The sequence below is a fragment of the Vipera berus genome (genome assembly GCF_964194415.1).
Source record: "Vipera berus genome assembly, chromosome: Z".
NCBI lineage: Eukaryota > Metazoa > Chordata > Lepidosauria > Squamata > Viperidae > Vipera > Vipera berus.
The window spans coordinates 115,826,842-115,844,851 of NC_138205.1; the positions used below are offsets into that span (position 1 = coordinate 115,826,842).

Here is an 18,010-nt window from a genome sequence, read left to right on the forward strand (position 1 = left end):
TATTCATTTTTTAAAATAAATACAATCACTTTAAAATGAAATGAAAAAATAAAAAATAGAATACTCACCAATTCTCTAGGATGGAATGCTTCTTCTTGACGAAAAACTAGTAGGCTAACCGATCCACCCATTTTAGTGCTCCTCAGGAGAGAAACAACTTCTTCTTGGGTTTTTCCTGTTAAATCCACTCCATTTACCTAAAAGAAAGGGGGGGAGGGAAAATCTTAAAGTAGCCATAGTAAAGAATGATGTTATGATAAATCAGCTAGTACTGAAGGTTAACTTTGAACAGAGCAAGTATCCTTTATCAACGCTGAAATCTTGAACATGCCTTACTTGTGTATAAATCCAATTCCAAATATTTTTATTTTAAGTTTAAAAAATGGATCATGCTAACCCTCAGATCAATTACTCAGACACTTAAAACTCCATAGCTGACTCAGCAAACTGTAGATTTCATTATTACCTTGGTTATGACTGCTCAGCATTCAACTATAAAGAGAAAATGCTAATTAAAAAGAGGTAATTGCTTTTGCTCTCTTCTGATCTTTCTAGCACAATCCATGTTTACTCCGTGAGCTGATTTCCTTTTCTTTATGTAATGGGATTATTAGCTATTTACCCATCACAGTGATAAATAAATCACCAAAAGTTGCTAGAGACCATCAAAATTATGACCAGATTTACCAATTACACTAAAAAGAAATATACTCTGTTTGGTTTTGGTTTAACAACTGCAGACCCAGCCAAGGCTAGTATACAGAAAAGTCACAGTTAAATAAATTATGATTAAGCATGAATGTGTCATACTCCATAGCCCACAAGTAAGGTTATCAGCTATCTGAACAGGCAAAGAAGGATTCGGATAATTGGAAACGAGATGAAATGGGGGGGGGGGAAGAAAGGTTACACTAACAGTTTAACTTTCTTAGCACCTGTGACAAAAATTACAACAAAAAATCTGAAAAAAGTTGCTTAGGCCTATATGTATAAGAAATTACTTTTTCCAGCATTAGAAAGAATGACTTTTTCAATCACAATGTTTTCCCAACAAATCTTTATTTTCAAGAACATATGCCAGCAATAAAATAGAATCTATAACAGTCAACGGAAATTTTACTATAGAAATATGATGACTCTACAGACTATAGTAAACATAAATTTGAAGGGGCTAGATTGAAGCCAACTCTTGAAATTAGAAAAAAATAAATAAATCTAACTACCAAATCTGTCAATAGACCAAAAGAAAGTAGACAATTGTTAATATTACAATATAAAGTTTGAATTACTACTATGAAATAGTGCAAAACAAAAATCCTAATATACTCAAAACACCATTTTTTAAAAAATTCCATTTATATCCCGCCCTTCTCCGAAGACTCAGGGCGGCTAACAAGCTTAGCAGTAGCCTTCATTCTATGTATATGCCTGCTTATTAGGGCTTTCACACACACCACAAGCGGCATTATTACAAAGTCAGCTTAATTGCCCCCAACAATCTGGGTCCTCATTTTACCTACCTCGGAAGGATGGAAGGCTGAGTCAACCTTGAGCCTGGTGGGATGCGAACCTGCACTAATTGCAGGCAGCTGGTGTTACTTAAGGAGGCATTAGCCCACTGCTCCACCAAGGCTCTTAATAGTCCAACCTCCTACCCAAGGCCGAGAGTCCTGTATCATCTTGGACAAATTCTGGGAGGCAAGCTGTTCCATTGATTATTCATTCTCACTCTCAGGAAATTCCTCATTTCCAGGTGGGATCTTTCTCTGACCAGCTTCTACCCATTACTTGTTGTCCTGCCCTCAGGAGTTTTGGAGAATTTCCCTAAGCCTTCTCTTTATTAGGCTAAATAGGTTTCTTCCTATGACTTAGTCTCCAAACACGTTATTATCTTTGTTGCTCTTCTCTGCACTCTTACTAGGGCCTCAGCATCTTTTTTTGTATCATGACCAGAACTGAAAACAATATTCCAAATGTGGCCTCAGCAGTGCAGTACTGAGTTGTATTATCACTTCTCATGATCGTGATTCTATCCCTCTGTTGATGCATCTTACGACTGCATAGGCTTGTCTGGCAATTGCAACACACTGCTGGCTCATATTTAAGCAGTGTTTCACTAGAATATCTATATCACAGGGCACAACTGTTGAGCCAGGTACTGCCTATCCTGTATCTGCATCTGGTTTTCTGGCCTAGATGCAGGACATTACTTTTCTCACCATTGAAATGTTTCTTGTTAGATAAGAGTCTAATGTTCAAGTCTGTCAAGATCCTTCTAAATCTTGAGTTGTATCTTCCAAGTTGTTAGTAATCCCCTCCCCCCACAGACAGTTTAGCATCCACAAATTTGATGAATGCCCCTTCAATTCTCTTATCTGGATCATTTATGACAACATTGCTATTGTTGAAAATTTACTAATAGGCTAACCCAGACCACATACATGTAAAACCAAGTCATATTGAGGTAAGTAAGAACTAAGCTCCAGAGAAAAGAAAATATATTAAATCAACTATGACAAGTCACCGCTATTTACAACTCTCTTTATAGAAATTAGGGACAATGTTAACATCTCATCATCTTCTATCTTGGAAAAGGGAATCCATTAGCATAAATAATACATTCATATGTTGCAATACTGCTAAATTGCCTGAGAACGTAAACCGTACTTAAGTAAATTTCAGTGAAATTAAATGCATGAGCAAAAAAAGCTATTGCATTTTATTATAAGCTGAAACCTGGCTCTTTATGAGCCATCATAAAATGTCTGCACTATTGCAAAACTAGCATGCCCAAAGAATAATCCAGATGCCTTTCCAAGTGAAAGATGCCTTTCACTTGGAAAACAACATCATAAACAGAATCTCCAAAAACCTCCACGTGCAAATCTTTGTTTCTTATTTTCTTACAGAGAATCATGTGAAGCTTGACAGATTTAGTTAGTTCTGGTGCAGGGTGACTGATTTCATAGGCAATGAATATGTAGAGCTCAGAATAGCAAAAAGGCACAATTTAAACTGAGATCCTTTAACCTGGAACCTTTCAGCTCTCAGTATTCTAAGTATTCCACATTTTTCATGAGTATGGTTTAGAAGATCCTGATAGGAAGAGGTATAGAAAGATCATTAATTTAAAATAGTTTTCATAGTAGCCTCTGTGCTGTGGAACCTCCTTTGATCTGGACACAGCAGCCCTCACCACCACCACATTAAGAATAGTTTTTAAGTTAAATAATTCTGCCTAAATACTGGGATAGGGTATTTTTGGAGCCTAGGATTGTGTGGATTTATGGGTTCAAAATGGTGGATAAGATACCTGATTTGTTTGTTTTTCGTGTTTTTTTAAGTCATTATGAACAAGAGTTGTGTTTTGCGTAGACATATAAGCCAGTCAGTTAATTAATAAAAGGACTAGCTAGTCCTTATAAAAGAAGTGGATCAAGATTCATTACTAAAAACAATACAAATTTATGATGGACTTTAAAATCCTTTAATCCATAAGCTATCAGGTGCTTCCCCATCAATCTACTTGTACATTTAATACTTTCAACAGTAATGTATGTGAGATATGATAATATGAAAAACAAGCTTCCAGACTGGGAAATACTCTGTTCAGGGAGGTTTGCCTGGCCAATGCTTTGCTATATTTTTGTTTCATATCAGATAAAAAAAATGAGAATTTATATACAGATTTTAATAATTTTAATGGTGCTTCATAAGGATTGTATTTTATTTTAAAATATGCATTGCTTTTGGAGAAAACCTTTTTCAAAAGTGAATAAAGGAATTAGACCATAAAATTCTTTGGGTATGGAAAAGGAACATGGACTTTGCTTCATTCTAATGCAGAATTCTTCCTATTGTTACAGTGTAAATGTAAATAGTGTCTACAGAGGCATAGAATAATTGGAATGTGGTCTAGTTTCATTTTTTAAAAAGAAATATACAATGTTTAACCATAAATAGTAATGATGGAACCAATCTGAGATACAATTTATTCCTGGGAACAATTTGCTACAGACCTCCTCTGATGTCTTAATATTTTAAGACATAATTGTCTAAAATAGCCCATACTCTTTCAAATGGCAACTATTACATAAAGAATTGAACTAAACATTAGATGCATTTTCATTGTATAAAGAATAAACATTATTATATATTTTCCTCTTTGTTTTCTCTGTCTTCCTGTGTGCATACTGCTAAGAAAAGAAATGAATCCATGAAATTAGCACTCTCCTGCATTAAAAGTGGTTGCCATATTTTATAGCAATATCATATTATAAACATCACAATAATAATACAGTATTAGATTCCCCCATACAACTTTGTCAAATCTATCGAGAACTGTTTCTGTTCTGACAGACTATGACCATTACCTCTATTCATTTTTTTACATACTAACTTCTGACCACACATACATAATACTTTATATCTAAAATTTGTTCCTCAAATTCATCACCATCCACTATTTGACCCTTGTTAGGTTAATCTTTTTTTTTCTTCCAATGAACTGTAAAGGTCAAATCATTCCATCTTTCCAGATATCTGTCCAAAACTACAGCTTAGAAAGTTTGATCCAAAATATATAATTTGTGTCATGACAGAAATGCTTATCAGATACTGTACAGATACTAAGACCAGGCAAATGCCTGCTGTTCTATGCTACTAAGAATATTTTTCCCCAAAATTGTTGCAATGAAATAGATTCTATTTTTTAAAAAATATCTCCAGCTTTTGTTACACCTATTAAACTGAGATACAAAGCCTTATGTCTTATCCCGAATAAATTGTTGCAGTGCATTATTCCTTATGACAATCCATTAAAAATACAGCAACATCTTACCAACAAAGTTGATATTTCCAATTACTTTCTCTCTATATATATATATATAAATAATCTCTCTTTTCTAAATGAGACAGATGCTCTTTGTAAAGCAAGTTAAGATATTCCTGTTTATTAACATTGTTATTCTGAAAATATGAAAATCAGAAGACAATACTTTAGAAACCTGGCAGAAGAGATGAGGGGGAAAAATTAATTGGATTGCTACATAACTCATATAAAAGTAAGTTGCTTGCCAAAAGGACTTATAAAATTCCCAATAGCACTGTGACATTTCATCACCTCAATGAGTCGGTCTCCAGCCTTTAATCTTCCATCTTGAATAGCTGCGCCTCTTGGAAGGATATTTTTCACATAAATTGGAGCTGAGCCACCAATAGGAACATCTCTTGAAGTGATGCTAAATCCTAGGCCTTCAGTACCTATAGAAATTATTTAAAAGTATTGTCAGCTTATTCTGTGCCTCTGCATTATCAGAAATTTTGGATTTACATAAAGCTACCTAAGCATCCATATTTTCTTTCTATAGCTCATCATATTTAATAAATACAGTCTGATATGGTCTTTCAATATCACAGTGTGCATATAGCTCTGATAACCATATCAGACAGTTTCAATAACAATTCTTAATATATTTTTCTTTTTTTCAATACTGTAAATAAATGAAAAAGTATATTATTTAATTGGATTCTCTTGATCTAGTTTTAGTACTTGTGTGAGGGAACAGATCACATTTTAGATCCTATTTATGCAAAAATACTGAAAATTCAAAAATGTTCACAAACTTCTAAGCACCACTGTATGGAGTCATTCCAGTAATATTTCCTGGTCTATGATCTCAAAGGCTGGGAAGAAATCCAGGAGAATCATACAGTAGCAATCTCCCAGTAAAGATAATTAACCAGGATAACAAAAGCTGTTTCAATACTGTATCAAGACCTAAAACCAGATGGAAATGGATTTAAATTATGAGCTCTGTATAATCACTAACCTACTGAGAATAGTGGGGCTCATTCTATGCAGAATTTTATAAATTGCCATTTTAGTTCCATGCTTTGAAATAGATGTGGCATCGTTATAAAGCAGATTATAAATTGTGTAAAATCTCAAGGTAGCTGTGGGTTTGTATAAAATCTTAAGGTAGCTATGGGTATATCCAGTTTGATTATGATTGTCCTTCTTTCACACTGTTTAATCCAACCATCTTCTCCAGTGTCTCAAAAAGAAGAGCTGCACAGATGCACAAAAGGGTAATGAGTTTAAATGGTTAAACTCATGTTTCTCCTTTACCTGGGAGACACAGGCTTGCTATCTGTCAACAACTGTTCTTTTTTGGCCTGTGCAAGTTGCAAGGAAAAGTGACTCCTGAAAGACATCAAGAAATTCTGCTCCCCAGTTTTATCTACACAAGCCCACTGAAAGTCTAGTTTTAGCCTGATTAAATTTTTTAGAAACAAGATTTAAAATATGGCTTGAAGCCTGCTCAGTGTCTCAAAAGAATATGCACATAGTAAGCATATAGAAGAAACCAGAAGCTGTCTAATCAGAGCACGAAGTAAGGCTGTACTATATGATATTTCCAAATGGTGTTCCAAATGTGATATTTCCAATTGGATATAGCTAGAAAGGGCTAGATTAAAAAACAACAACAGGAAGACACTGATCATAACAACCCAAGAAAAGACATCAAGCACCAGATCTTAGAAGCAGGGGTCTATCCAAGGTGCAAACTGTGGAGAGAGGTCTCAGTCCAATACATAGTGGGAGGCTATAAAATGCAATCAGGAAAAGTGTACAGGCAGTCCTAGACTTATGATCACAACTGGGTCCAGAATTTTAGTTACAAGTTTTGGTCTTTGGTAAGTCATGCAGTTGTTAACTGAGATGATCGCTTCACTCAATAACTGCAGTCCTAGCTCTCTTAGTTGTGTTTGTTAAACAAACAGACAAAAAGAGCCCCATATCAAAAGGGACCATGGAAAGTAACTCCTGTGTTTGGATGGTAAAATATCTGAGCTGAAGGATGAAGTTTGGATGGTAAAATATCTGAGCTTCCTTTCTCTTGCCCACCCAAGCCTTCCCCTCCCATCTATGAATGGAGAAAGGTAACTCAAATCTTCAGAATGTAAGCTTCCTTTCTCTTTGCATGCTGGCTTTCTGCATAGAAAGCTAATGAATACATGTTTCTGAAGGGTAGAAACATCAACTCTGGTAGCTTTCTGGTCAGGAAGACGCAGGGAGAAGTACAGAAGAACTAATATATGAGATAGACTCATTACATGCAAAGCAAGATAGTTCAAGCTGTGATTTGTCATAATTGTGATGATTATGGCATACAGCTCATGAAAACCCCAAATCCACAATCTCAGAAAATTAGAATATTACATGCAATCAATAAAACAAGGAGTGTACATAGAACAATATCGGACCTCTGAAAAGTATAAGCATGCATATGTACTCAGTACTTGGTTTGGGCCCCTTTTGCAGCAATTACTGCCTCAATGTGGCGTGGCATGGAAGCTATCAGCCTGTGGCACTGCTGAGGTGTTATGGAAGACCAGAGTGCTTCAATAGCAGCCTTCAGCTCTTCTGCATTGTTCGGTCTCATGTCTCTCATCTTTCTCTTGGCAATGCCCCATAGATTCTCTATGGGGTTCAGGTCAGGCGAGTTTGCTGGCCAATCAAGCACAGTAATCCCACGGTCATTGAACCAGGTTTTGGTGCTTTTGGCAGTGTGGGCAGGTGCCAAGTCCTGCTGGAAAATGAAGTCAGCATCCCCATAAAGCTCGTCTGCGGAAGGAAGCATGAAGTGCTCCAAAATCTCCTGGTAGATGGCTGCATTGACCCTGGACGTAATGAAGCACAGTGGACCAACACCAGCAGATGACATGGCTCCCCAAATCAACACAGACTGTGGAAACTTCACACTGGACTTCAAGCATCTTGCAGTGTGTGCCTCTCCATTCTTCCTCCAGACTCTGGGTCCTTGGTTTCCAAATGAGATGCAAAAGTTGCTCTCATCAGAAAAGAGGACTTTGGACCACTGAGCAACAGACCAGGTCTGTTTTTCTTTAGCCCAGGTAAGACGCTTCTGACGTTGTTTGTTGTTCAGGAGCGGCTTGACAAGAGGAATACGACATTTGAAGCCCATGTCCAGGATCTGTCTCTGTGTGGTGGCTCTTGATCCACTGACTCCAGCCTCAGTCCACTCCTTGTGAAAGTCCCCAACACTTTTGAATGGCCTTTTGCTGACAATCCTCTCCAGGCTGCGGTCATCCCGGCTGCTTGTGCACCTTTTTCTTCCACACTTTTCCCTTCCACATAACTTTCTATTAATGTGCTTTGATACAGCACTTTGGGAACATCCAGTTTCTTTTGCAATTACCTTTTGAGGCTTTCCCACCTTATGGAGGGTGTCAATGATGGTTTTCTGCACAACTGTCAGGTCAGCAGTCTTCCCCATGATTGTGATTCCTACTGAACCAGACTGAGAGACCATTTAAAGGCTCAGGAACCCTTTGCAGGTGTTATGGCTTAATTAGCTGATTAGAGTGGGACACTTTGAGCCTAGACTATTGCACCTTTTCACAATATTCTAACTTACTGAGATTGTGGATTTGGGGTTTTCATGAGCTGTAAGCCATAATCATCACAATTATGACAAATCACGGCTTGAACTATCTTGCTTTGCATGTAATGAGTCTATCTCATATATTAGTTTCCCCTTTTAAGTTGCATTACTGAAATAAATGAACTTTTGCACGATATTCTAATTTTTCGAGTTTCACCTGTAACAGGAAGCAGAACAAGACTTCCAAGCCTGCAGAAGCTTTCCACATCCTGCTGGGCCAGGCAGGAGGGGAGTTGCAACAATCCCTATATTTGTAAGGGTGGCACATTACCAAGTGCCTGAATTTTTATCATGTGACTACAGGGGCATTGCAAATGGCTATAACCTTGGGCAGGAGTCGTAACTCCTTTCTTTCAGCACCATTCATAATTTGAAATAGTCCCTGAATGAATGGTCATAAACTGAGGATTATGTGTATGGTGATCAGTACAACCAGGCAAGTGGCATTGTGTATAGGAATATCTGCACAGTGAATGGACTAGACCAGAGATCTTCAGACTTGGCCCTTTTATGACTTGTGGACTTCAGCTCCCAGAATTCCTCAGGCAGCGTGCCTAGACTAGACTCTCCCAGTCCAGATGGGAGATTTCACAGAATGTTGTGGAGAAACACAGGACTAAGATTCTGTAGAACTTCCACATTCAGATGGATACGCAAGGACTGTCCTATTAACCAGGCACTGTGTAGTAGACAAGGACTAGAAGACAGTGGTAGTGGTAGATGTAGCAGTTCTGAGTAATAGCCACATCAGAAAAAAAAGAGTATGAAAAGCTAGAGAAGTACCAGGGCCTTAAGGATGTTTGAAAGCAAAAAGCAAAGTGGTCCCACTGGTGGTAGGACCATTCGTAGTTGTGATTACTAAACGAGGAGTGTGGCTCCAACAGATTCTAGGAAGAACATTGAAGTTCTGTGTCCAGAAGAGTGCAGTGTTAGGAACAACTAAATTATTGCACAGAACCCTCAAACTCCTGAAAAGGTCTCTGATACAGGACCCAAGACACATAACACCTATAGGGTGAGAAGGGAGATACATACATACATACATACACATACATACATACATACATACATATATACATACATACATACACACACACACACACACACAAACATGCCTAGTTTTTAACTGCTGTGCTGTCCACATGCCCACCAGACATTTTGAAAAACATATTGTTCATTTAAAAAGTTCCCTTTTCTCTCTTCGCTTGAGTTTATGCAGAAAGGAAACTTGTACAGCATTCAGTCATTAAGAGACTATTATCTCCTTTAATCTCCATGTGGAACCAGCTGAGGTCCCTCCAAGTTTTCATCTTCTTTTGACTTAAGTGCTTGTGAACAATAAAAAACGACACTTTTCTGCAATGAATGTTCTTTGCAGCTTTGGGTTTAATTAATTTTATTCTTACTTTGTGTGCTGAGACATCACAGAGATCTCACCTAAATCATGAATTGATTGCTTAATATATTTCATTTCTTGCATTTTTTCCTCTTGATATCTAAATCAAACATTATAGTTTGCTATGAACAGAAATAATTCTGGATCGAAGTAGTGGAATATTAATTAGGTTTCTACTTTAAAGATTTGATTAATAAATACACATATTGAGGCATTTCCAAAGTGAAAACTCTCAAAATATGTGTCAGTGAGGTAAGTGTTTTAAAAAAGTGCATTCTGAATTGAAAAAACTAACCATTTAAAACCAAACTGAACTTTTCAGAGTTTAAGCCATTTGAACTTTAGCAATGGATAATTTTCAGGGAAAATATCTGCCTTTGGAAAGGGTGAAATACAAGCAATTATTTTGTTTAATTCTAATTCAATTTATTTACAATATTTATTTGCTTTTTTAGAGTATTTTTAAATTGGCTTATATGCAAAAGCCCGCTCACATTAGATTTCAACAATAATAATGCATTATAAAAATTATTGTTGGAATAAGACAAGATATGGAAGAATACACAGAGGATGATTAACTCTAAACCCATCCTTGTTTAATATTCATGAGTAATGTTCATATTTGAGCAAAAGTAACAGCTATGAATATAGTCAGTGCACCCCACAATAATCTATTTATTTGCAAAACTGAGTAATGAAAGAGGTTATGTCAGAATGAGTTGGAGGACATTCCATTACAGACCAGTACAGAGTTTGCAGAAATACTTGAAAATTTTAAAAAGAGGTGGATTAAAAGACTGAGAAAACAAAGTGGAAATACAAATGAAAAGCCAAAAGACTTACCTCAAAAGGGACTTTTTACTTCTTTTTACAAAAGAAGTTGGTTAAAATCTTTCATATGGCAAAAAGAAAAAAATGAAGATCAAATCCTACCATAAATAGCATCTGAACGAATTAAAGCTTAAGACTGTTAGAAACAAAATGAAGTACAAAGTTGGTTTGTTTGATCACAGTTAAAATGAGAAATATTGGTAAAAAATTTGGGATACCTTTATGGACTATTTCCTAATCTTAAAAGGATAAGGGGTGGGCTATGGAAAAAGAAGATGATTGCATCTAACATAATAGGAGGTGATGAATTAGGGTTTTTTTGTATTTGTGAAGAAGATGGGAAGTCACTTCTTTAAATATTACTTTCTTCTTACTCTTTTTTTTCTTTTTTCCTGTACATTTTTTATTTATTTATTTTATTTTTCTCTCTGTGTTTTTGTATTTTTTTATTATTGTTATAAAAAGTGTAAAATTGGTTTTGAAAAAGCAATATTAGACTCAGAAATGGGCAACATATTTGGTATTAGAATCAATGAGCTGTGGTGGCTCATTGGTTAGAATATAGTACTGCAGGGCAACACACTGCTCACTCCAGGATTTTGATTCTGAACAGCTCAAGGTTAAATTAGCATTCCATCCTTTAGTAAAATGAGGACCCATATTGTGTTGGGGGAGGGGATGGAAGAGGGGGCAATATACTGTAGTATATGATTGTTTGTGTGTATAAGGGAAGATAAGTCATTATGACACAAGTTTCTGTCAGCTTAGAGCAGACATGTCAAACTCGTGACATCACATCACATTGTGCAATGTATCGGGACTGTTTTGCCATTACCGGCAATGAGGTGGGTGGGGCTTCTGCATGACACATCCAGCCCGCGGGCCAGTAGTTTGACACCCCTGGCTTACAGTGTTTGAGTATACAGTGTTGAATGTCAGGCAACTAAAATGGCTAAGGTCTGAGGGACAAACATATCAGGAGAGATTGGAAGAACTGAGTATGTATAGCTTGGAAGACAAAAGAAAAGGGGTAACAATGTTTGAAACCTTTAAATATATTAAGGATGTGAATAAGGTGCTAGAAGACAGAATTTTCAATATTAAGTAAAAATCAAGAACCCAGGGGCATTTATCAAACTGTCAGACGGGAATTCAAAAGTAATGTTAGAAGGTATTTCTTAAAAGAAAGAGAAGTGGAAACGTGGAAACAATTTCCAGAAGATGTAATAGTCAGTCATCAGTAACGGAGTTTAAACATGTTTGGGATAAACATAGGTTTATCTGATAAAAATAAATAAATAAATAAATAATAATAATAAAATAAATAAATTAAAAAGAAAACAAAAAGCAACAAAATTCAAAGGGCAGACTCAATGGATTACTGGATCCTTTTCTGCCATCCTTCATGTGTTTCTATGTATGCAACATGTTCTTCAAGAACTGCAGTTGCCTTTGAGTGATACTCTCAAGACTGCCTTCCACAAAGTAGTGGATTGAATCAGATTTTACTTTATTTTATTTTATTGACCTATCATAGAAATTAAATATATCAATGCTTTTCAATCATGCATTAAATATTTTCCCCTTTCTGGCATTTTAAAAATTATAATTTGCAACTTTGGAGATCTCCACTGTCTGTATTTGAAGGTTTTGATAATTCAAATGTTTTCGGTTATAATAGGGACTATATAGAAAAATTAAAGATCTAATTGCTCTGTTATCATATACCAGGTTGCAGTTTTTCAACTGTGAAATAAATGTTCCATCATGTTTGAAGCAAAAAGAAAAGAAAAGGTATAGGAATGAGACATAAAAATAAAACAGTGATGGCAAGCTGATTACAGGCCTATTTATTCCTTGCTGTTTTCCCCAATAAAGTGCAATCCCACTCTGATTTTAGTGAATTGTTCATCAAACACAAATAACATTGTTTACTATGTTTCATTAGAAGTACATTATATGCAAACCATTATTCAGGGAAATTCTGCAATATCACATGGATCAAGGCTAAGTAAATGTTTTGTTTAATTACACTCTTTGTAAGACTACTAAGATGTCATGCTTTTCAAATCCTTTTATACTTGTGATCCACAATCTAGAATTGCATGTAGGCAATCACAATAATTGGGTCTGAAAATGACCAGTTAGAAACTTGAACTGGTCATCTGAAAAGGAAAGTTCTGCAGCTGCACGTGCAATCAAAATAATTACACAAGTATTTGCTGGAATTGTTGAGAGAATATGAGTCATTCTGTACAATGCCTATAAAAGGATAGGTCCTCTAGAAATGCAATCAGTAGTAGTCCTTTAACTGGAAAGATAGACTATTTTCACCCTGTTTAAATACCACAGCATTATTTTCACCACAAAGCCCAGCACTGCAGTTTGAAAAATGCCATGTGCTTGATGGGAAAAGGGATAAAAGTAATAAAGATAATCCTTTATGGACTGAGATGTGAAACTAATTCTCAAAAGTAATCTGATAAAGTATACAAAGTTTTAAAAATGCAAACATCAGTGATATGATTAGCAACACACTCAATTAGCAAATCTGCTGCAGTGGATGGTTATAATAAATGTAAAGAATGAAATAAATGAATAATATATAAATACATTTCCAAAAACTCTAGCAATTTTGAAGAACCAAATGTGGCGACAGTACACTTTTTGCTCCCATTTGCATTGTCCACCATGTTTCTCCATCCCCCATATCTTTTTCTCTTTCATACTATGCTTTGTTACATTCAATGTTCACAATGCCACTCAAAATGATTGACACAGACCCATTTTAATATCAGTCTCAATCCACTTCATGTGTGATGTTTTAAGATCTAAGGGTTCAACACTGTAGTATATAAGGAAAGCACTGCACTCATGGAAGTGTCTGCAAGAATTGACCTTAGATTATATGAGCTATAAACATTGGCAGAACAGAAAAATCCTAGTCATATTAAAACATCACCAATAACTGCTAAATCTGTATGCTAGACGTTCAAGCCCCGACCTTTAACAAAAGATAAATAGATATCAATTTTCATTTAGAAAAAGCCAACAAACATTCTTCATTGACAGAAGCATATTACTGACCTTCTCTTCTAACTTTATTAAATAACTAATTCCTATAAAATATCAGGTTATTTGAAAATGCCAAAATGGCAATAAATATTAAGAAATTATAATGAAAGTAAGCACAATTACTGCAAGAGTATCCCATTTTGTCATTTAAACAATATAGCTTATACAGCTTGCAAAAGTAGATCTTTAATGAAGACTCTTGTACAATATACTAAGTATATTCTCTTAGTCTTCTCCATTTATATCATAATTTGAAACTGAATTGTTAAATATGGAAAGAATTACAAAAGTATGATAATTCTCTCTCTCTCCCCCTCCCTCCCTCCCTCCCACATGCAAATACATGCACACAAAAACAAGGAAATTTTAACCTAATGATGTTGCTACTAGGTTAAATAATGTTAGGCTTCCTTAAGGAAGCCTATTGTATTATGATATCCTTTATTAAAAACAAATCAACTGTTTGCTCAGGGCTATTTTAAGCTAGGTTATTCTTCATTTGTGGTACCACATGTACATTTTCTACACAATCAAATGGGAATTATGCCACAAGGCATATTTCTACCCAGAGTGAACCTTAACTCTGTTGGAGGGGAATCAGTTGCTATAAAGAGTGAAAGAATTTATTTGCATCACACATTCTGCTTGCTATGTTGTATAATATACAATACTGCAGTTATGTTCTATATCAGGCCTGTACAATATATAGGAGAGACAGGGCCATACTGATCAATTAAAAATCCCTGTAGGCCCTAAAGAAATACCTGAATGTGAATCACGTGTTCAGTGGCTAGCAAGCAGCAATGCTGGTGAATATATTGACTTTTTTAAAAATGCCAGGGGGCCACATAAGGATTGCAAGCAGTCAACAAGCCATATGTTGTATGGATTTGTTTAAAATAGCTACAACTGCCCACAAACATTCAGAGTTGGGCAGTGTACAAACTGAATGAATGGATGAATGAGCAGTTCCTTCAAATACAGTACCAAATACAGAATTTGAAGAGACTTCCATTGGGGTAACCTTCACCAGAACTAAATGGAATATATAAATTGGCATTACAGCTCTTTAATTTAAATGCTACATGTAACTGATTCTGTGTTAAGACTGTGTGGATTAAAGTTTAGCAAAAATTAAATTGACTGAAATCAGCATTGACCACAAATGATATTTTCAGGCTCTTATAACAAAACTTTGTGACAATGTAATAAAGAAAAGAAATTAACTTGAATGGATCTAAAAAGTTACAAAGGTAAGTACTGAGTATCTCTCGAGATGATGTTTAGTTTGCAAACACTTTTCCATGGTTCCACCCATCTAACTCAGAAAGCAAGCATCAGATCTTTGTTGGTATCATAATATATGGTAGACATAAGCATTAATATATCAAATCATATATGTCACAAAAGATGGTTAAATATATCTATCAGCTATTAGAACAATATCCAGAAATTGGTCACCAGCACTGTGGTTTCTTCAAGTCTGGCATGTTTTTATTTGGACTGGCTCTAGTTAAGAGTAGTTCAATAGTTGATTCTAAATTGACTATTGCAGTCTTCAAATACTGGCTTATTTAATATAATAAAATAATGAAGTCTATACTGCTCCACAGCTATTTGTACTTTAGTCGTGTATTCTCAAGATACGTAAAATGTGTTTAGTCCATTACTATGTTTAAATTTCTGTTGCAATTATATAAATTACAAGATTGGGATTTCAATGATTGAAAATCAGAAGCTTGCACAATGTCCCTGCAGTGTTTTAATTGACTTTCTCCTTCTCTATTACAGTTGAAAAACTGGTAAATCTCTACAGTGATCAAATTTATAATTGTAACCACAGGATCATTCATTCAGCTAAGAATAAAGTTTCTCCAATCCCAAGGATATCATCTTAAACTCATGACATTTAAGTAATTTTGTACACAATCAATAGCAATATAAAAGTGTATGTATGCATGCATATGTGTTTGTGTACATATATGCAAGGGCATACACACACATATAAATACACATGTACGTATGTATATCAACTCAACTTTGTATCATTCAAGTTTGTTGAGCTTAACATTCAGGAACTAGAAAAGAACAACCTGGTTCTCAACAGAAAACAGAATACAATGATCTTTAATTAGATCATAATTAAAGCATAATAAAAGTCCCTCTTGACAGCTATGCAAAAAAGTCTTGTTAATGTATGCAATGGCACTCGAACTTGCCTGAAATGTTCCAGTCAGTCAACACAGTAGAACTGGCAAGTAATCATTATTAATATGCCAGGGTAGAAACTACTCTAAATAGCTAATTATCACTAGTCAGAGGAAGTTGCAATCTCTTCTTACATCTTCTTAACTCACCGCCTATTTCTTCTGCCTTCCCAAGTTGAAAGCAAATCTTCCTTTGAGGTTCTCTTGCTATGTACTGTTAGAAAGTTGACATTTTTCAACTTTCCTCTGTTGAGAAATTCTAGGTCCTAAAGTTATCTCCATCAATATATATTTGTATTTGTCCCATAAATGTAAATATAGAATCAATAAACTTACCTTTCCTTAACTGTATTTTAAGACGCTTCCCTATCCTTTTGGTATTATAGCCAGAGTTCAAAGCGGTATGAACTTTCTGTGGTGTTGATGTCAGACCCAAAGGTGGTTTTCCTGAATTCACATTATGAGGTAGTTGTGAATAAGAGTCCAGTGCATCAGCTTGATTGCTCATTTGGGGCATTTTTTGTAAAGTGTGAAGTCCACAGTGGTCGATACCCTTACTTTCTTGATACTGGGAATCAGGACTAAAATGACTGGAATGGTAAGCATTCTTTTCACTTTGTGACAGCTTTATATACTGTTGTTTTCTTGCAGCAGGAACCACATGGAACCAAATGATCGGTGTACGCATGGCTTGACGGAACATATGCTGTGCTCTAGATTTTAAAATGAATGGAAAATTAACAAATTAAGACTGGCAGACTAGTAGATATTACAAGCATAATTACTGATGTTAATTAGGCATTATGAAATGACAGACATATTGTTCTAATTGAACTGTAAACTGATAATGATATTTCTTGGAATGACATGTTCACAAATGCCTTTTGTTTCTCAACTATATTTTTCTTAGGACTATTTTTTAAGTTTTCCTCTTTCTACTAGTTAAAATAACTGTATTATACTTCTTGAGATCCTGGTTGTAATGTTAAAATTAGCATAACATTGCAATATTGACAATTCTTCTCACCAAGATATTTAATACAGAATACTGTTAATCAACAAACATATGGAGTTACCCTGCATGATGTCTATCTAGCATATTTCAAAATAACATATTAAACTGTATAGCTAGCATTTTCAGTTTACTCAGAATAACAAGCTATATAAAATGATTTTTCCATTATTTCAATGTTTCTTTTTGAATCAGTTGTATTTATTGATGTAATTTTGGATGCAATGATGATTAGAATGTATTATTTGAATAAGTTTTGTACAACTAATTCATTATTTTTTTCTTCCAGAAGATTGTGGATCTTATCTAACTGAAAAATAGTATGTGGAACAGTGATCCCAGGATCCACCCAAGAGATCAGAGTTTAGCATAGGATATAACAATAAACTATGTATGTTTATGTACTAGTGTTATAGTACAATAGATATGCAAAGAAAACCACTAGTTTGCACAATTCGTCATACTGCATTTATAAGAGATTTTGAATGCAAACTAGAAGAGAAACTAGATAAACATAAGAAAGATAATTGTTTAAGTTGCTTTGTAACATAATCTGATCACACAAAACCAACTCTAGTACTGTTTCTTCTTCTAAAAGTATATATTAATTAATACTCAGGTAGTATAAACTATGAATTTTTCTTCCCTTTACATTTATTTTCATTAAAATATTCATGCCAATTATAACTTATTTCACCAAGGTGGAGGAAAAATGCTGGTTCCTGTCAGGTCCCAATGCTCTTCTAATCTTGTATTCTATTCTATAATTTTACTGATTATGGCACTTATTATATATGCATAAGTATATTTTGAATACAATATTGCATATTTTCTTCAACAAGTAAACATAATGATTAACCAACACAATGCTTTCCTTTTCCTATAAAGAAGTTGCTACACTGAAGATAACAACCATAGCAGAGGAAAGACCAAAGCAAAATGATCCAGTGAAAGCAAAGCCTTGTAGAAAATTGTTTTGCCTTTATAAATTGCTTCTACTTTGGAGTTCGAGGTCAAG

At 35.1% G+C, this 18,010-nt stretch overlaps 1 protein-coding gene across 6 annotated transcripts in view; it reads right to left on the reverse strand.

Moving 5' to 3' along the window:
• PARD3 (par-3 family cell polarity regulator) overlaps positions 1 to 18,010 on the reverse strand; it is a 663,866-nt gene that overhangs the window by 272,413 nt on the left and 373,443 nt on the right. For all 6 annotated transcript variants that reach the window (XM_081345247.1, XM_081345245.1, XM_081345244.1 and 3 more), the window contains 3 exons: positions 16,317 to 16,693; positions 5,123 to 5,262; positions 69 to 197 (listed from right to left, as the gene is read on the reverse strand). In XM_081345247.1, coding sequence (XP_081201373.1) covers positions 69 to 197; positions 5,123 to 5,262; positions 16,317 to 16,693 — 646 coding nt within the window. The remainder of the gene's footprint in view (positions 1 to 68; positions 198 to 5,122; positions 5,263 to 16,316; positions 16,694 to 18,010) is intronic.